Below are 20,790 nucleotides of genomic sequence, written 5' to 3'. Positions count from 1 at the left end.
CATCTTCTTTCTTTGTTTCTCCAATTCTCTCCCTCCCATCTCACCCTCTCTCTAATTTTCTTCCACCAATCCAATTTCCCCCTCCCTCTTCCTCTCTCTCTCTCTCTCTCTCTAAGTCTCTCCCACCCATCTCTCTATCACCCTCACATCTCTAACAACCAGACGATGTCACAAGCCTATAAATACACCTTACAACTTTCCACACCAACCCCCCTCCCCCACAAGAAATTTTTAACGGGTTGGCAAACATCCAAACCTAATCGTGACCTACCTTTTGGGACAATCCTGTTGGGCTGACTTTTTTTTATAACGACTTTTGGTCTCTTAAAAAACACGGGACCATTATTCACCTGACTACGCTGTGACCTACGCCTACGTCCCTTACCTACACGAGCTAGGGGGCTCTACCGCGTTTAGTCCTGTAGTTTGCTCCTTGTCAACTGACTATCAACAATTTATTGCCAATAACACTTGACGTCCTACTCAAGACGTTTAGGAGGGCGGCGGAAGGGGTGTGTCCATAGAGATGTCAAGAGAATTTAGGCAGCACGCGCCCATATGTATAGGCCATATACATATATATACATATATATATATATATATATATATATATATATATATATATATATATATATATATATATATGTATATATATATATGTATATATGTATATACATACATATATATATATATATATATATATATATATATATATATATATATATATATATATATATATATATATATATATATATATATATATATGCGCACTTATCGTGATCTCACAAAATGTAACCCATTCTAACCAAATGTGATTCCAATAAAAAAAAATTCATTGGTGTATTTTACGAGGCTCTATCTCTGAAATTGTTTGATTTGGAACTTAAAGAAGTAAAGACGACTGGAATCCTTCCTTTCCCACTCCCCCCCCCTTCCCCTGTAGTAATAAAGTGTGGATGATCTTATGATCTTCACCTAAATAGATAAGGCACACGACGTAGTATTTTGTGTCCCATTAAGCTTCAATAAAAATGGTAACAAATCACTATCAACACCAACCAACTAGCAGATGCTAAACGTCAACGAATAAATTGGGGATTTAAATTTATTTATTTTTAAACGAGATACGTTGATGAAGTGTAAACGGTTTATTTTATTTATGATTGCAATGGGTTTAACCACAGTAGGTCGTTACTCTATGTAGATCTTATATACGTCACATTAGAAAACAGAATGTCAATTTAGTATTAAGTGGGATTTTTTTTTTGTTAAACACACATAAAAATTTAGCATGATTTTAAACATGGGACACGCATTTAATTTTTTAAAAATACAAGTGTACAACGTCTACTAAATTTAACTTTTATTAGATATCTTGTTATTTATAGTTTAAATAATTAGTATACTCCGCTTACAAAAATATTATTTGGCCGTCACTGGCCCGCGGGCCCACTTGGAAGTACCAGGTTTTTTAAACAGCTTTTTTCTTTCATTAATAAAGGAAGAAGGTGGCAGAGGGTTGGAAGCCAATTCATAGCATGTCCCCTGGGGATCTTACAATTTTTATGCACCAAAAAATACATAAAACTAAAGCTGTTTGGATTCTTTGTTCCCGCACTTGTGTGTACCACGTGACAGTCGCGCGAAGCCGATCAATAACGTTCAGTTGGCCTACAGAGAAAACCCATTTTACCTTGTGACAGACCGGCCGCCTTCAAAACGAGGAATTTAGGTGACAGTCGCGCATGCGCTGAATATTATTAATTCATACACACTCCTCCTGCAGTATCGATACTGAGACGAATTATAAAGACTGAGCGATACTTGAAGGATTGTTAGCCTAAGCAAACATAAAAACTAAACAATACTTTCTCTATACTTCGTATATACGAGAAAGTAAAAAGTTTGGAGTAAAATTTATCATACCAGCCTAATGTGTAATAGTATTTTTCATTCACTATCCTAGGTTTTATCTCATCGCTAAAAATTACAAGGTATAAAAGTTGGAAAAATTAACAAAATTGAAAATATCGTAACGTAAAGAAATAGATCTAGTTAATAGATTTTTTAATAGGGCTATTAATTTAACCTATACTTTTTAAAATTAAAAAAAAATACACTTGACTATGATGTAGATCTATATGCTCATTCGAAATTTCTAAAATTAAAACTTCAGGAACTGATCAACTGAAGCTTATCCTAATGTCCTTTGTCTAACCTTCACCACCTTCCATGATATTTTTAAAAGGTTTTAAAATAAATTAAAACGTTTAATTATTCATGAGGATTCTACATTCGAAATGGTAATCTCTTTTATCCTTTTAACCCTGTCCTACGCTTAAAAATCCCCCTTCCCCTCTCGCATTTTATTAAATAACGCGATAAGGAAGTGTTGATGAGGTATCGATATCGACATTTAAGAAACTGTAATACCGTCCGGTATCGACTGCAAAGCACAACAAAACAATGCGGTAATGTTTTGGCCCTGTTCTCGTATCAAGTATTCTCACACCCGCCCAATGTCGACGCCTAGCCTGAAAAGCGTAGGTTGTGTGTGGAGTTGACGCTGCCCTAGAACAGAATTTTATGTTCGTTATGGATTATTCTTGTGTGGGGTTCCTAGCAGTGTTCCACAGACGTATTCTCGTCAACACATAACCATAACAGTACAGTGAACACAACTTCGCCATAACTTTTTGTTATCTTTTTGCCGAGGTGAGTTTCGAATTTGTATTATTTGCGCAGTAGACCTAATCCTAAACTAATAAAAACGTCCTTAGCCCTAAGCTTACACTTACACCTATTATAATTGTAGATAGATCTATATAGCCCACTTCCCCCCCCCCTGTAAAATTATTATAAAATATAGATCTACAACACCCACTAAATTGATTGACTATTAAAAAAAAATGTTAAGGGGTGCACGTTGTTTACCTTAACAATTTTTAAAATGATCTAAAAACTAGTAAATGATTAATGAATAACGGTTAATTAATGTTTAATTAATATATACTAATTAAAATTAGAACTACTATCTATATCGTATTGTAATCGATTTTTAAATATTTTAAATAGATTACCATTTAGAATCTTGATCTAGATTTAGATCTAGATCTACATTTAATTATTCAATATAAAACAACTATTTTTTTTTAAGTTAAGATATCTTCCCGTGTATCATTGAATGTTTTGTATGTAGAAGTTATAACATATTATGCTGAGGTTAAGTTCTAGATCTCTTTTATAAACTGTTATTACTTGTATGGTGTTGTTTTGTAAAAATTGTAACCATTAATTAATAATTAAGGCTTACAGAGTGATCATTCACAAAAAAGCTTCACACACTTAGCGAGAGGGGCGAGGGGTATTGTCACTGCGATCTGTGTGACAATGGAAGTTGTCGGCTTAAAAACAATTAGTAGAATATATTCTAATTTAAAAATAAATATTATGATCGTAATATTATGGTTAGCTAAAATTATCATTAATCATGTTGTAGAGGGATTGTTGGGCTGAACTAGGGTCATAATTGGGTGGGGTGGGGAAAATCGGTCAAAATAGCTTCAAGTCATTAATAAACTTGTTATCAAATATCCAAATCAGAATATGTCATTATTGTTGTCATTATCAGTTTTACTTACATTAGACTACAAACATAATAGATTTGTAGCACGGGATATACATTTGGGCATGTGAAATTACACGGTGTTTTATAATGTCAGTGTGAGGTCTGCTATGATGTAAGCCTTGTAAGCGATTACTGTAGGGAGTAGGGGGTCTGTAACAGAGTGTGTAAGACAGTTGTATTATTGTTAGGTAGTTGTGATGTTGTCAGGTAACTTTGATGTTGTCAGGTAGTTGTGATGTTGTCAGGTAGTCGTGATGTTGTCAGGTAACTGTGCTGTTGTCAGGTAGTTGTAGTGTTGTCAGGTAGTTGTGATATAGTTAGGTAGTTGTGATATTGTAATGTAGTTGTGTTATTCTCAACTAGTTGTGAATGTTGTTAGGTAGTTGTCTTAGTGTCAGGTAGTTGTCTTATTCTCAAAAGCTCTGATGTTAGCAGGTAGTTGTGATATTGTAATGTAGTTGTGTTATTCTCAACTAGTTGTGAATGTTGTTAGGTAGTTGTCTTAGTGTCAGGTAGTTGTCTTATTCTCAAAAGCTCTGATGTTAGCAGGTAGTTGTGATATTGTAATGTAGTTGTGTTATTCTCAACTAGTTGTGAATGTTGTTAGGTAGTTGTCTTAGTGTCAGGTAGTTGTCTTATTCTCAAAAGCTCTGATGTTAGCAGGTAGTTGTGATATTGTAATGTAGTTGTGTTATTCTCAACTAGTTGTGAATGTTGTTAGGTAGTTGTCTTAGTGTCAGGTAGTTGTCTTATTCTCAAAAGCTCTGATGTTAGCAGGTAGTTGTGATATTGTAATGTAGTTGTGTTATTCTCAACTAGTTGTGAATGTTGTTAGGTAGTTGTCTTAGTGTCATGTAGTTGTGATGTTGTCATCCAGGCCTATCTATCTGGGGGTCTATCAGAGGTCCGAACTAACTTAAACATGGCAGTACGTATGCCTATATAGCAGTGTTTCTTCCAGACTTTTTTCTCCCGGGGGGAGGGGGTGGACACTGTTAAAAGTATATATTTTCTATATAAATTCCATTTCGTTCGGGGAGGGGGGCGGTAGACTCTTTGGGGGGGGGGCACCCGAAGAAGAAACACTGCTATACAGGGACATCCGTATTAACAAATATCACAGGTGACCGTGTTCATTCTACTTTGTCAACGGGGGTTTTTTTTTAGATCCAGATTCTTGTCTAGAAAATGTGGGGGTGGGGTGTTCTGCTTATCTCTGTATGGCTGTTTGAGTTTTGGCACGTTCCCTTGAAACCTTGGACTGAGAAATGGCAGGAGCCATTTGAAACTTTAAACCAGTACCGCCTGTAGGCATTAGCTCTCAGGTCGTAAGTACTTGGGATTTGAAATCTTGTAGTGAACTCCTAGTAGCGAGATCGTCGCCACGCTTTGAATTTTTTTTAGCCCGGTGTTTCATAAGAAAAGACACGTTTTTATAACGTACGTATGTTGTTTACTTTTATGTAAAACCGTGCAGTACACGACAGCTCTTCTGTATGGTCAATTGTGAAGTTTCAGGTTCGAAGATTCAAATTGCCTGAGTCTTTTTTTTCCTATTCTAGATTAACATGGAAGTTATGAAAATTATATTTAATAAAAACGAGGCGGGGGGGGGGGGGTGAATTTTGAATAGAAACATTAAGTACGGGTGGTATGTTCCGCCACAATCTTCGTGTGGTGTGTTAGTGTATGTTAGTGTCCACGCTTGACCTACCACCAACACCAGTTCTACAAGGTAGACTTCTCTTCTATGGTAGTTTATGGTTGTGATGTCTTTTTTTTAATGGGGCAGTATTTTTTTTTTTACATGCAGCTATTTTAGACAAATTTAAATATTATTCAAATAAAAGAGCGAAACAGCAGGTGCATCACATTTGAAGGCTTAAAAGCGACTCGTGTGTTGCACGTCGGCACGGTCAGCTGCTGTGTGCAGCCTAATTCTCACAGCATTGTGGTGAGGCTAATTTCTTGGTTAATGAGTCAGGTTAACAACAGGTGAGTCACCGGGTTTCATAGCACAGATGGTGGTGTGATTGGGTGAAAATGTGCTGTAGGCTTGTTTACATTGTAATTTATTTCTCTTTGAGAGCTTATCGCGAGCGCATTAATAATTGGATTAGTTGAATAAATCCTAAAATAAACTTAAAAAATAGATTTAATAATAAAATACTTTAAAAAAACTTTTTAAAAAACCACGTTTTTCTTGTGGACTAAAAAGTAGAAAATAAAATTTTCTTTTGTGCTTCCTCGAGCTGTGCAGGTTCTTGTGATGACTGACAAAAAACGTGGGTACGTTCACCATCAAATTTCCCGACCCATCTGCCCGACCCACGTTTTTTGTCAGTCATCACAAGAACCTGCACAGCTCGAGGAAGCACAAAAGAAAATTTTATTTTCTACTTTTTAGTCCACAAGAAAAACGTGGTTTTTTAAAAAGTTTTTTTTTTAAGTATTTTATTTTCTCCTTTTTAGTCCGTTGCTACACATGAAAAACGTGGTTTTTAAAAAAGTGTTTATAAATACACGGACTAAAAATCTTGAGCGACCAGGATTCGAACCTGGGTTGTCGCGGCCACAACGCGAAGTACTAACCACTATACGATCACGGCCAGCGCGCTCACATCGATTGGGGCCGAAGTAACTGTGTCAATAGGCCTCCAGTCTTGTCGGTATCTTTAGAAATCATGTCCTCAATTTTATGGTCCTTGGGGCGTAATTAAATTAAGCTAATTACGGTCACTAATTGCTAGTTTTTATGATTGCATCTGAAATTGTTAGGCGAAAGTAGCATGCATGCCAAATTTCAGGTCTCTAGAGCAATCAGAAGTGGGCTAATTTTCGATGTCAATTTTAACAACAAACATCCAAACAACCAAACAAACAAACGCGAAGCTGAGTTAAGAAAAACGTGTTTAAAAAGAGTAGCAATTATAAACAACTGTTTGGGAAAAAAAATTTCAAAATCATCGGCCATAACTATTTAGATAGATTTTTACAGCATAGTTGTGTTATAGGTTAAGTATTTAAGTACGATATTACGTGTGATTCAAGATTTACAAGTCGGAAATTTTGGTGTTTTTTTTTTAACATTTTGGGTAAAACATTTCACTGGCAACTCTCTTGTAGTTTTTGTTGTTGTTAAATATTGCTTGCTGGCCCCTACAGTTGTCTGGTCTAAGTTTTGACTAGTAATAGTTATCATAGTTCCTGGGTTGGTTGTTAATTCTCCGCTCTTTGAAGTTCTGTAACGCTAGTATAAGACCTCCCTTACCACCACAGTAGCAGGAATAAAACCTTCTCCAAACTTTGCAGTGGTGTGCGAGAATTACCTGGTCTTATACCTGTGTATGTTTGATTTAAAGCTAATGAATTTGAAGGTGGGTGATGCTTTAAAAAAACCTACTTAATACGCTAACGATTTCTTCCTATTTGAAAAGTTTCAAAGTTTGGCTTCGTGTACATAAGATGTAAGAATGTTTGTCTTGTATTCACTGTGTGTTGTGCTACAAAGCTGCTTCACGAATACCTACCCTCCGTTAGGCTTTGTTTGAATGAATATGAGAAGGGGAACGGACTGTTTGTTTTTGCTGTAATTAACGCCAAATTTGTTCAGGAAGGCTGAAAGTTTACGGGAGAATGTTGAAGCTGTGAAGGATATATTTCTTCGCTATTCAGTGTGTAACTTCAGATTTACAGTGGAGGCGGTAACCGTTTCTGAACACTGTTCATGTCCTTAAACTCTGTTATTCACCGGGGTAGATTGACCGTGGGCGACACGTTCCGGGTGATTTCACAGTCAGAGAGGCCTAAGACGGTGAAATTAACGGCATGCTTTCCTTATCTTGTAACGCTTGATTGCGTTAATTTAATACATGTTAAGTTGATACACCTTGCATTACATATGGACACCACGTTCGGTAATACAAGAATATAATACGTTAAAGTTTTACACAGAAAATAATGATGGATCAAGTCGGCTTAATGACAGTATTGACAGATCGTAGCTGCGATACTCTCTTTATGGTCTGAAATCAGAGGCTGTTATACCAAGTGGTGTGTCAACGAGAACTCGGCACATTGAATGTGTTGTAGATACTTTTCTGTTTGATGTGTCGTTAGGCTGAGTAGTACTCAGTGAAATTACACAGCATGCCCTCCCCTGTGATGCGTAAAGTATGAGAACTTAAGCAAGCATTCGATGTAATCATACTAGATGTACGCAACAAAATATAATGAAAATATAGATATAATCAACGATTTGTTTAGGCCTACTTTGGAGTCCCTAGGCAATTGGATAATGTGGTTATTCGCATTGGGTGTTCATCATACAGTACAACAGTTGCGACTGGATAAACTATATTGGTTTTCTGTGATACAGTGGCGGGTGAGACAAATACTTTTGTTTTTAGAATGGCGGGAATATTACTTCATCAAATACAAACTTGGGAGAGTCCGCTGTTAAAAATGCTGTAGAATTTGTGTCTATCCCTGGTAGTAAGTTAAGTACGGCAATTTCACGTTACCTATGCCGTGGGCACCTTTAGATATATCTGATATGTGGTATGGGTATCAGCAGAATTCAGTCTTTGCGGACTCATTTCAGTTTCAGGTTAATTTTACTCCTTTATTTACAAGAAAATCAGACCGCAACACATCTAGACATAGCATCTCCACGCTCTGCTGTTTAATAGAATCATTGAATGTGGCAGCTCAATGACAAGGAGATAAAGCGGGATTATTTACGACATAACAAAAAATAAAACCGATTAAATTTGACCTGGGTGTTGTGTATACAAACAGCATTAATCTTGTTCAGTCTTTTATGGCTGTAGCGTAGTGATAAGCTGGTGTCAGTTACCCACCCGTCCGAGAATATATTATTTTGTTGTTCATTTTCTCGGTCAATGACTGTTAGCTTTTTATAATGTACACTGTTAGGCGAAAGTAGTTCATGCTCGTTAAATTATAAATTACAGCCTGTTTTGTGTGTGTAGTTAAACGATTTGCTGCTGGGTGTATGTCATTTTAACTAATGGCGACCAAGTTCATTCAGTGTCACCATTCTGACGGTGTCACCATTCACACCGTGTCACCTATCACAAGGACTCGCATACCGTGTCACCTATCAAACTTACAGACACAACGTATCACCAATCACACCGTATCACCGATCTCACCGAGTTACCAATCACCCGCACACACCTTTACTATCCTTAGGATAACAACTGTAGTCATCCAACCGGATGTACCATAAATAATGACTCTAAAGTCGAATAAAGTGTTTATCACCCACCTATTTTTTTTTAATAATAAAGTACAGGATTTCAGGTTAAGCTTGTTGCTAACTGTAGTAGTTTGTTCATAGCTGGCCTCTCACTTATGTACTTACCTACTAACCCAGTTCCCAGCCTTTCACAGAGGCAGCATAGACTCTCCACGAATATCGAACATATACCCTCCTCGACTATTGAACATATACTCTCCACAACCATTGAACATATACTCTCAACTATCGAACATATACTCTCCACAACTATCGAACATATACTCTCCACAACTATTGAACATATACTCTCCACAACTATTGAACATATACTCTCCACAACTATGGAATATATACTCTCCACAACTATCGAACATATACTCTCCAGGACTATCGAACATATACTCTCCACGACTATCGAACATATACTCTCCACGACTATCGAACATATACTCTCCGCGACTATCGAACATATACTCTCCGCGACTATCGAACATATACTCTCCACGACTATCGTACCAATTAGAGCAATACACTATATGTAGACTTGCGGTCGGGTCCTGTGAGAAAAATGTATTCAACGTTTTAACAACTTTTTTTTCTTATAGATTGACCCGCATTGCTGTCAGCGGTGATCACGTGTCTGTTGCTTACTGCCTGACTACCATCACACAGCTCGGACCCTGCACGTGCCTGTTGAGTACTGCCTGACGGTCAAGACACCACTGTGAACTCCGAGCACCTACACAGCAACACACCACACCAGAGAACGGATAACCAGGAGCGGGCCATGGCCAAGGCCGCCCAGTTTGAGTCGGACTCGTTTGTTGGCCAGAAACCAGACATGGCCCCTTCAATGGCCCACTGTAAGAAAATGGCTCAGGTTTCTTTTATAAGTTGTTGTATATCTGTAAATACATTAACTGTAGGCAGTCGGCATAAAGAGGTTTAAAGGGTGGGGCTAGGGAGTATAAATGTCAGGGCACTGGTTAGGCTCTGGTTATGACACTAGTGTAGGCAGGGTTGGGAGATTGAAGGCAGCAGTCCAAGTGTAAACTCCTGCCCTGTTAGGCAAACTTGAGAACTAACCCTTCTAACTTATTCACATTCATCATTGCATTCTAAAAATGCATTTATATTCTTACTTTAAAATTTACTGCTGAATAATAAGAAAAATTCTAGTTTTCTTTCTATTTAGTTATTCAACACATTAGCTTATACAGTATTATATATTATTTTATACTACCAAACTAGATAAACTAAGAAAACATGTCTGCTGCTCTTGTATTCCAGTGACCCTCAGTGAAGAGCTGTCAGGGTCCACCGTGTCCCTCAACAAGCGCAGCATGGTGCTGGACGAGGACCGCTTCGAGGAGCAGTTCCTGCGCTGCAACATCTGCCGCGACCGCTTCTGCAACGAGATGCTGCCCAAGATGCTCCCATGCCACCACTCCTTCTGCCAGAGCTGCATCGAGAATTTGTTCCTCATAGCCACTGAGCAACGGCATAACTTCCATGCCTCGATCCGCCTGCCGATATCCGCCCCGGCTTCGGCTGTCAACGTCAGCTGCCCAACCTGCAGGTCAAACTTCATCGCGACGGATGAGAATATAAGAAAACTGCCCACTGACCACAGGGTTGTGCAGCTCATGGACTTTGTCCACCACACTGAACGCTATACGGTGACCTTCTGCTCAAAGCACAACATCCAGCCGTTAAATTTCTTCTGCGAGCCGTGTATAAAACCAGTCTGCCGCGACTGCACGGTGCTTGACCACAAGGAATCTGAAGGTCACCTGGTGATGGACCTGGACGAGGCCATGAACAAGTACAAGCCTGTTCTGGACAACGCCATCAGCGAGATGGACTCGGAGTGTATCATGATAGACGAGAAAAGGATCGTCTTGGACTCGGTGGTGAAAAATTTAGAGAAAGTAAAAGCAGATCTGCTGATGGAGGTGAAGTCATGCATGGCAAAAATGAGAGAGCTCATCGATGAACGGGAAAGAGTTCTCCAGGCTAAAATCGAATCAGAGACTGAAATCGAGCAGGGGAAGCTTCTAGAAAAATCTGATCTCCTGGACAGTCGCAGAAAGGTGCTGGTGCAACAGGCGGACAGGCTGCGTCAAGCCAAGGCAGACAGTAATGTGGAGGAGATGTTCCGCATACACCAGGAGGTCAGGGAGTACAGGGCGGGCCAGCCAATCAAAATCAGGGAGGTGGATGACGGGTTAATGACCTCGTTCCAGCTCAACACCAGGGACGAGCCCATGCTGGCGTCACGCATCAACAACTTTGGGGACGTGGTGACTAAGGTGGAGACCACTTCGTCCAGGATCAAAACCACCATGGGTAAACCTTATATATACAGGTCCAGCTCATACAGATAAACAAAACAAAAAAAATCATCCTTAAAGTTTTTTTTTTAATCTACAGTCTGTAGTTATCTGAGGTTGAGGAAATAATTTTTTTTACAAGTAAGAGACTCAGGAATTGAAACATGAAATTTTCTTTGAATACAAATTATTTTTACAATGAATGGTGCAATCTCAAACAGTAGGTAACAGATTGAAATTTTCTGTTAATTTACCTTTTTTCTCATTTCATCAGACATGCTAAAAATGTACAGCAGATGTGCAGGTTCCTATGTAAATATTGTTTATATGTCTAATTTGTTGATTGTATTTTTTTCCAGTGTTTTTTATATTACCAACAAGAAAAATTTTAATGTATGTAGCTATTGATTTATTTAAGCTCACTACTTGCTGTTGTGTTTCTCTGTATTTGATTAGTACAGTTTGTGCAATACCTTTTCATACTAAGAGCTTTCTTTGAATTAAGGACGTTAGAAAAAGGCACTTTGTAAGATTTACATTTTTTTAAAAATAAGATTGGGAGCTTTTTCAACTATTTGTTTTCCCAGTTAGATTCGATTTTTAATTTAATAAATATCTGATGTTGATTTTTTTTTTTTTTTTGTGAAAACTTTTTAAAACTATTTTTTAAATTTTTAGTTAATTATGTAGCCTATTTACCAATTTTAATGACTTCATGTTTGTTTTTAAAAAAAAAATTGTGTGGTAAAAATGGCATTGCTGTAAAATCTCCTACCACCCATGACCTTATTAAAATCTTGTCAATGGATCTATTCATTCTGCTGCAATAAATATTGTGACACTTAGGGGTGCTTGAACAAAGGGAGACAACTTTTTTAAAAAATTCAAGCTTTTTTTTTTACATGTTAAAAAGTTAATTCTACTTCCAATACAACAATCTTCACACACGAAAACTTACATATACAATTTTTAGTTACTCATTTTTCAGTTAGACACTTTCAAACTTATTCTTTTTTAAAACAGCATACAATGAAAGAAGAGGTGTAGGATTTTTGTACATGTTCCACAAAAATTAATATAATGCACGGTTAGCATTCATCATCTTGTTTTCTTGGAGGTGAGGTGTGTACGAACCAGGGCCTCTATGCTTGTGAATGGTTGCTCTATGATGACAATAAACATCAGGGCCAGGCACCAGCAGGACACGAAGTTGGCAATGTAGCCGTAGGTCTGTTGGAGGTAGGAAAATTGTATTAGTTACAAAGTTGGCAATGTAGCCAATGTAGGAAAATTGTGTTAGCTCCAGACAAAGTAGAGAGCTGATTGCTAACCTGCAAGTCTCGAATCCGGTTCAAGTAAGTAGATCGTCCCTGAGTCCACCCAACTCTGATGGGTACCTAACTCACGTTAGGGAAAGTAAAGGCAGCTGAGCATAGTGCGACCACACTATCTCTTCATATGCCGAGGTCACAGAAACAAGTGAACTCTACTTCACTTGCCCCATAGACCGTCAGGTTTGAAAGGGAACTTTACTCCTCTGTCTTTTCCAGACAAAGTTGGCTATGTAGCCATAGGTCTGTTGGGGGGGGGGGGGTAGAAAAATATTAGCTACGGACATAGTTGGCTATGTAGCCATAGGTCTGTTAGAGGTAAGAAAATTTTACACAAAGTTGGCTACGTAGCTACCATCTGCTCTAACCATCTACCTAGACCAACCTGTGTACCTACCATCTGCTCTAACCATCTACCTAGACCAACCTGTGTACCTACCATCTGCTCTAACCATCTACCTAGACCAACCTGTGTACCTACCATCTGCTCTAACCATCTACCTAGACCAACCTGTGTACCTACCATCTGCTCTAACCATCTACCTAGACCAACCTTGTGTACCTACCATCTGCTCTAACCATCTACCTAGACAGTGTACCTACCATCTGACCAAATGTGACATACTGGTTACTGTACCCAGAGTTGAGAGAGACTTCAATCAGTATGGGGTGAATCAAAAACACTCCGTACGTGATCCGACATAGGGGAATGAAAAAGTTCCAGGACAGAATCTTTGAGATAAAACCTAGCAAGAATATAGAAAAATTGGACGCATTTTATATAATACAAATATTAAATGTACACACATGCAGACCCAACACATTAATTTTATACATTTCTAAATAAGTGTGTATCAGCATTCATATGATTCCACAAGACACTTACCTCCCTGTCCATTACAACATGTAAATATGACCCAGGCTTACCTCCCTGTCCATTACAACATGTAAATATGACCCAGGCAACACTTACCTCCCTGTCCATTACAACATGTAAATATGACCCAGCCTTACCTCCCTGTCCATTACAACATGTAAATATGACCCAGCCTTACCTCCCTGTCCATTACAACATGTAAATATGACCCAGGCAACACTTACCTCCCTGTCCATTACAACATGTAAATATGACCCAGCCTTACCTCCCTGTCCATTACAACATGTAAATATGACCCAGCCTTACCTCCCTGTCCATTACAACATGTAAATATGACCCAGGCAACACTTACCTCCCTGTCCATTACAACATGTAAATATGACCCAGCCTTACCTCCCTGTCCATTACAACATGTAAATATGACCCAGCCTTACCTCCCTGTCCATTACAACATGTAAATATGACCCAGGCTTACCTCCCTGTCCATTACAACATGTAAATATGACCCAGGCAACACTTACCTCCCTGTCCATTACAACATGTAAATATGACCCAGGCTTACCTCCCTGTCCATTACAACATGTAAATATGACCCAGGCAACACTTACCTCCCTGTCCATTACAACATGTAAATATGACCCAGCCTTACCTCCCTGTCCATTACAACATGTAAATATGACCCAGGCAACACTTACCTCCCTGTCCATTACAACATGTAAATATGACCCAGGCAACACTTACCTCCCTGTCCATTACAACATGTAAATATGACCCAGGCTTACCTCCCTGTCCATTACAACATGTAAATATGACCCAGGCTTACCTCCCTGTCCATTACAACATGTAAATATGACCCAGCCTTACCTCCCTGCCCATTACAACATGTAAATATGACCCAGGCTTACCTCCCTGTCCATTACAACATGTAAATATGACCCAGGCTTACCTCCCTGTCCATTACAACATGTAAATATGACCCAGCCTTACCTCCCTGTCCATTACAACATGTAAATATGACCCAGGCTTACCTCCCTGTCCATTACAACATGTAAATATGACCCAGGCAACACTTACCTCCCTGTCCATTACAACATGTAAATATGACCCAGGCTTACCTCCCTGTCCATTACAACATGTAAATATGACCCAGGCAACAGCCAGGGCCCAGCTGGGGCGGCTAATGGCCTCATATAGTGACGTCTCAATGCCAGACCACCTGTCTCCCCCCACCTGGTTCTCCATGTAGGTGATGTAGGGCAAGATGGCCACCACGGCCAGGCACACGACCCAGCCCACATAGAGAGGGATCTGAGGGATACAAGCCCACGTATATAGAGAGAGTGTGAGGCATACAAGACAACATTTAGGGATCTATAAAGTGCATCTGTAAAGTAATACAAGATTTCATATAGAGGGGTCTGAAAACACCAGTCACATATAGTAAAAATACCATAAAGATGTTTTTAAAATATGGAAATATGTATTTGTAATAAGTGTTATTTTTTAGCGCAATTTCCAGTGATGGATGGATGTGTGTCCGCAGCTTTAAGTCGTATCTCCTCAACGAAGCAATATCGAGGACTAGTTCCAAATCAAATATGTTAAGCAAGTTCCGAGGATGATTGTGGGCCAAAAGAATTCCCGGAATTCCTTCCTGGATTTCCCGGAATTCCTTCCTGGATTTCCCGGAAAAGCCAAAAAAACTCGAAAAAATGCAGTTTTTGGCCCATATCTCGGCAACCAGACCATAATTTAGAACAATATTGCCGAAGAAAGTTTTCAAAAATATCCTTTCGTTCGGTCACAAAAATTTTTTTATAATTACATAAACACCTACAAACCGATCGTTCTCCTAGCTTGAACGCACCCAAACTTGATCACAATCTATTTTTAGATAACATAAGGAAATTGCGCTTAAATTGTCACTAGACTTTTTATTAACTTGTTTTGTAATATGAATATTGTTTATATTTATTGTTAGGGACTTTGCTTGTTTTTTTTTTAAATAATATTTATAACAAGGTTCACTCACACCCCCCTCCCCACACACACATACCCACACCTACCTGACGTAGGCGTATCTTCTTGTCTCCTGTGTAGAGCAGGTAGCCGAGACCAAGCCCTATAGCGTAAGCCCCCACACGGCAGTAGGGCTTCACGTAGACCTTGGAGAAGTAGTCGGTGTTGCTCATTCTGTGGAGGCAGAGGGGAACACTGTCAACATGTCAGGGGGAGGGAAGGGGTGTTTATAACAGAAGGGTACCGAGGTTACAATTGACAAAGGGGGGCGACTAAAAAGTGTGGGAGGGGCATTTGGGGGAATAGACAAGGATATTTAAGAAATGTGACATTTTTAATAAATAAGAATTAGCAGATCATTTATGATGGAATTAAGGTTGTTTTTAAAAAGGCGAGAGGTTGAAATCTGCCACAAATACCATCTGGATTATACTATTAGAGCACAACAGCTGCAGTGTTTCTTCCAGACTATTTCTCCGGGGGGGGGGGGGGCACTTGAAATTTTCGGGGGGTGGGGGGCGTGCACTGTTAAAAGTATATATTTCCTATATAAATTATATAAATTTCATTTCGGGGGGGGGGGGGGCGGTAGAATTTTTTCGAAGAGATACCTGGAAGAATCTCTGAACAGCTGGCATTGTGGGCTTTTAGAATGGAATATCTGTATGTATATGAGTGTGTATATATATATATATATATATATATATATATATATATATATATATATATATATATATATATATATATATATAAAAACATTTGTTAACAACTGATTGCGGCCTATTACCTTAAAATGCTTCCATTAATGCCAGTGTTAATTACCATCACGGACGTTATTTGGACTCCAATTAGCAGCACCACTAGGAGGAACCCAATTACTGGGTAGCTGTATCGGCAAAGTTAAACAAGAAACAATAGAAGACAAATCAGGACCATCAACACTATTCTATTAACTTTGTTCTTGATATAAGTTTATTTTAAATAATATCTTATGGGTGCACTGTTTAGTTTATTACTTAATAAATATGTTTCTGTATACTGCATATAAATTCATGTTTATTTTATTTTAAAAAAAAGATTATTGCAAATATTTTAAAATTGGAGAGAAAAAAATAACTTTTTTTAAGGGGTTACTAATTTTTCATGCTTTTAACTCTAACGATTAAATAGTCGATTGTCGAACTTACCACAATAATGGTATGGCTACTAAGGGAGCTAACAAAGAAAATTGAAGGTCATTGACGAGGTAGTATGTCCATGGCATGCACTGAAAGAAAGATATTAATAAACAAAATTATCTCGGGAAAAATGTTAGATAAGCTTTAAGTGGTAGGCATTAGATAGTAGCGTTTTAATTTAGTTTCAAGACGGAAAGCTCTTGTCATTAGATAATTAAATGCTTTGTCAGCAATTGTATAAGAAAAACGAGGTAAGGAATGCCTAGCTTTAAAATTGATTATTAATTCCAATTGATAAACGTTAGGCCTAATTAAAAACTTTTCTGCACACTTTTTATAGAATGTAAAATGTAGTTTGAGGAGGGGGGGGGGGGGTGCAAATGGAAATCTTGAGGGGGGGGGGGGTGCAAATCGAAAGTTTGAGGAGGGTGCAAATCGAAAAAATCTTGAGGGGGGGGGGGGTGCAAATCGAAAAGTTTGTCCCCGGGCGCCGGTAAGGGTCCCTACGCCTCTGTGTATGGGGAGGGGGTGGGGGGTTCCTACTGAACTGCGTGTAAACGTGGGTTGTGAAACTGGATGTGCGATACATTCTGTCAACGAAGAGCTACATTTATTGCAAAACGGTTGTTTCGTTAGCGTTCGCGTTATTTTAGGGGTGCGGGTTTTCATTTTGGTCGAGGGGTTAAGGTCAAATATCAGTTCAACTCATCGTGTTGTACTGACAGCCCCTAACCCAAACACTAACCTTCAATGTAAACATGACAGAGATAGCACAAGAGAAAGACTCGTTACGATATTCTATTGCCATACAGTGGATGAGAGGAGAGATTTATTTGATTTTAATTACACAGACACTGGATGTTAAAATACATTAAAATACATGTGGCTACTCGCTAGCCACATAAACTGTGACAACTCACCATACTGTCAGCCTTGTAAAAAGTTGCTGGAGGGATATATGTCCTAATATTATAGCAGCACAAAAGCCAACAACTCAACATATTGTCTGACTTGTAAAAGTTGCAGGATTGATATATTAGTCCTTACATTACTGCTACATTAAGGGCGACAACTCACCATACTGTCTGACTTGTAAAAGTTGCAGGATTGATATATTAGTCCTTACATTACTGCTACATTAAGGGCGACAACTCACCATACTGTCAGCCTTGTAAAAGTTGCTGATGAAGAGCAGGTTGGCCCACCAGTGGTCCGGACAGGCCGTGTTGGGTTTCATGCCGTATCTCATGTCCACCCCCCCCGTCACTCATGTAGGGGCCGAGGTTAGTGTACACCATCACGATGAAGTAGAAGCACAGGCACGATCCTGGTGGAGAGGGTTAGGGTTAGATGATTTTTATACAAGACTCGGTACAGAGGGTTAGGGTTAGATGATTTATAGGTTCAGAGGGTTAGGGTTAGATGATTGTATAGGACTTCTAGGTACAGAGGTTTAGGGTTAGATGATTTTATAGGTTCAGAGGGTTAGGGTTAGATGATTGTATAGGACTTCTAGGTACAGAGGTTTAGGGTTAGTTAATTTTATAGGTTCAGAGGGTTAGGGTTAGATGATTGTATAGGACTTCTAGGTACAGAGGTTTAGGGTTAGATGATTTTATAGGACCTCTTAGTTCAGAGGATTAGGGTTAGGGGTCATCCATAAATGACGTCACACTCGTAGGGGGAAGGGGGGGGTCCGTGATTTTGTGACGATGTGTGATGAGGGGGAGGGGGGGGGGGGAGGTTCAGATGGCTTGCGCCCGTCACATTTTTGCATTATAAAAAAAAGCAATGTTAGAAAACGAATTTTAGGCGTTATTTTGCGTTTTAGATAACTGTTTTAATAAATTGTAATAGTTTAGACAAGGTTTTGGAAAAAATATCGATGTTTTAAAAAAATTCAACTGCAATTTTGAGGGGGGTTGTAGGTTGAGGGTGTGACGTCATTTTAGGGGGGGTCTGACTTTTTGTGACGACGTGTGACGGAGGGGAGGGGGGGAGGTAAAAATCGTCAAAAAAAAGCGTGACGTCATTTATGGATGACCCCTTAGATGATTTTATAGGACCTCTAGGTTCAGAGGGTTAGTGGATCGTATAGGGACGGCTTGGAACTAAAGGGTTAGGGGACAGTTCGGTACTAGAGGTTTAGGGGACAGTTCGGTACTAGAGGTTTAGGGGACAGTTCGGGTACTAGAGGTTTAGGGGACAGTTCGGTACTAGAGGATTAGAGGACAGCTCGGTACTAGACGATTAGATGACAGCTCGGTACTAGAGGATTAGTTGCTTTTACATGACGGCTTGGTACTAGATGATTCGGGTTAGTTTGATTTTATAGAACGATTTGGTACTAGAGGGTTAGGGTTAGCTGATTTTATAGAACATCTAGGTTCAGAGGGTTAGGGGATTTTATAGGACGGTTCGGTGCTGGTTTAGAGGGCTTGGGTTTAGTAGACGAAAGATAAATATTTCATAGAAGGGCACGATCCTGGTAGAGAGTTAGGGCAGTGGCGTAGCGAGGGTCGGGTGTCAAACCGGTGCGGCTACTTAATGGTGTCCCCCCCCCCCCTCGAACTTTCGATTTACACCCCCCTCCTCCAAGTTTTTCTCTATACATTTTGCTAATTTTTTGGCCTTGGTGTCACCCCCTAAATGGTGTCACCCGGTGCGGTCCGCACCCCCCCCGCTCCCCCCCCCCCCCCGCTACGGCCTCTGAGTTATGGTAAGGGTTAGTTGATAAAAGTGAAATAGAAAGGCAGCCAGCATTATGGTTGGGAGAACTATCATTGGTGGTGGACAAAAAAAGAAAAAGCATTCTCAAGTCGAAGTTAACGGGCAACAGTTGAGATAGAAGAAGAAGCATTTAGAGTTGTGCTACAACTTCACGCTGGTAACATGGAGATGTTGGTGTTCTATTTAGAACTGAACAATGTAGCAATTTAAAACGTTTTATAGTTTAAAGTAGCAATGTAAGAAGATTTACAGTTTAAAGTAGTAATATACGAAGACATTCAATTTAAGAAATTCTGACCTCTGATCCAAAGTGCACAGTGTTGGTGAAGACATTTACCAGGCAACAAAAAAAAAGTAAAAACGCGACACTTACCTGGCCAATCTGTGTATACATACTCATAAAGTATTCACCAGGGGAGAGAACCTTCAACATGTTTGTATTCTTACTCCCCTTTTTCTGTTTCATGAAATTGTACGCGAACAGCGTCCACTACAAGAAAAAAAGTTCTTACATAGTCGGTAATTCAATACTAAAATCGTATGATAAAAAACCAAAGCTAGCAATGTTTTAAAATTAAATAATGAGACAAAACTGTGTCTAGTCATACAATAACAAAATCGTATGATATAATACTCAAAGGCTAGCAATTTTAATGATTCTGTATTCATGAAATTGTGTCTGCCCATTCAATACTAAAATCGTATGATATAAAACCCATAGGCTAAGCAATATTTTAAAACTATACTAGTAAAATTGACAAAATTGTATCTGCCCATTCAATACTAAAATCGTATACTATTACTATAACACCAGAAAGCCCAAACGTTTTAAAATTAATAGAACAATAAATAGATAATAAATAGACTGTACCTCAGCACAAAGAAAGTGTCAGCGGCAAAGGTTGTGTTGATCATGGCTTGGACCCAGAAAGATTGGGTCAGCTTGACCACCTCGATGCTGTTGTCTTTGTTTAAAAAAATATACTTTATTATTATCGTATTTATTTTTGTATGTTCTACATGAATATACTTATGCCTATGTAAGGTCATCTGCATCTTTATATGAATATGTAGATACAAATACATTTATCGCCTCCCCAGAACTAGAGTGTTCTACAATGCTTTATAGTTTTGTTTTCCTTAACATTTCTATAGTAACCACGGGATAAAAAGATTGTCAGAAATACGACCGCGCAATTTATATATATATATATAGTATAAATTATATAATATATATATATATATATATATATATATATATATATATATATATATATATAATATATATATATATATATATATATATATATATATATATATATATATATATAATATATAATATCTATAGTATATATATATATTATATTATATATATATATATATAATATACTATATATAGATATATTATTTATAATATTATATATATAT

General features: G+C 38.5%; 2 protein-coding genes across 2 annotated transcripts; one reads left to right on the top strand and one right to left on the bottom strand.

The window, feature by feature from the left end:
- Positions 1-2,444: 2,444 nt before the first annotated feature.
- LOC131928421 (tripartite motif-containing protein 2) lies at positions 2,445-11,518 on the top strand. Its single transcript, XM_059284452.1, has 3 exons — positions 2,445-2,715; positions 9,500-9,757; positions 10,185-11,518. Exons 2-3 carry the CDS (start codon positions 9,682-9,684, stop codon positions 11,279-11,281), a joined length of 1,173 nt encoding a protein of 390 aa, XP_059140435.1. The 5' UTR covers positions 2,445-2,715; positions 9,500-9,681; the 3' UTR covers positions 11,282-11,518.
- A 394-nt stretch (positions 11,519-11,912) lies between these two features.
- Positions 11,913-19,851, bottom strand: LOC131928422 (nose resistant to fluoxetine protein 6-like). Its single transcript, XM_059284453.1, has 8 exons — positions 19,736-19,851; positions 17,789-17,959; positions 16,642-16,721; positions 16,242-16,340; positions 15,502-15,628; positions 14,551-14,743; positions 13,162-13,304; positions 11,913-12,457 (listed from the first exon to the last, which is right to left on the bottom strand). Exons 2-8 carry the CDS (start codon positions 17,879-17,881, stop codon positions 12,326-12,328), a joined length of 867 nt encoding a protein of 288 aa, XP_059140436.1. The 5' UTR covers positions 17,882-17,959; positions 19,736-19,851; the 3' UTR covers positions 11,913-12,325.
- Between the last annotated feature and the right edge of the window lie 939 nt (positions 19,852-20,790).

Source organism: Physella acuta, unplaced genomic scaffold, assembly GCF_028476545.2.
Source record: "Physella acuta isolate Inbredline_101_S28 unplaced genomic scaffold, ASM2847654v3 ptg001500l, whole genome shotgun sequence".
Taxonomy (NCBI): Eukaryota; Metazoa; Mollusca; class Gastropoda; family Physidae; genus Physella; species Physella acuta.
The sequence above is the reverse complement of the archived record's forward strand: the minus strand, read 5'-3'. Positions and strand labels throughout refer to the sequence as shown.

Bases quoted from the DNA above. Each gene is read 5' to 3' on its own strand.
- LOC131928421 (XM_059284452.1), top strand. From the start codon at position 9,682: ATGGCCAAGGCCGCCCAGTTTGAGTCGGACTCGTTTGTTGGCCAGAAA. The intron at 9,758-10,184 runs GTAAGAAAATGG...CTTGTATTCCAG, and splicing joins GGCCCCTTCAATGGCCCACT to TGACCCTCAGTGAAGAGCTG.
- LOC131928422 (XM_059284453.1), bottom strand. From the start codon at position 17,881: ATGAGATACGGCATGAAACCCAACACGGCCTGTCCGGACCACTGGTGG. The intron at 16,341-16,641 runs GTAAGTTCGACA...TTGCCGATACAG, and splicing joins GTAGCCATACCATTATTGTG to CTACCCAGTAATTGGGTTCC. The intron at 13,305-14,550 runs GTAAGCCTGGGT...TATTCTTGCTAG, and splicing joins ATGTTGTAATGGACAGGGAG to GTTTTATCTCAAAGATTCTG.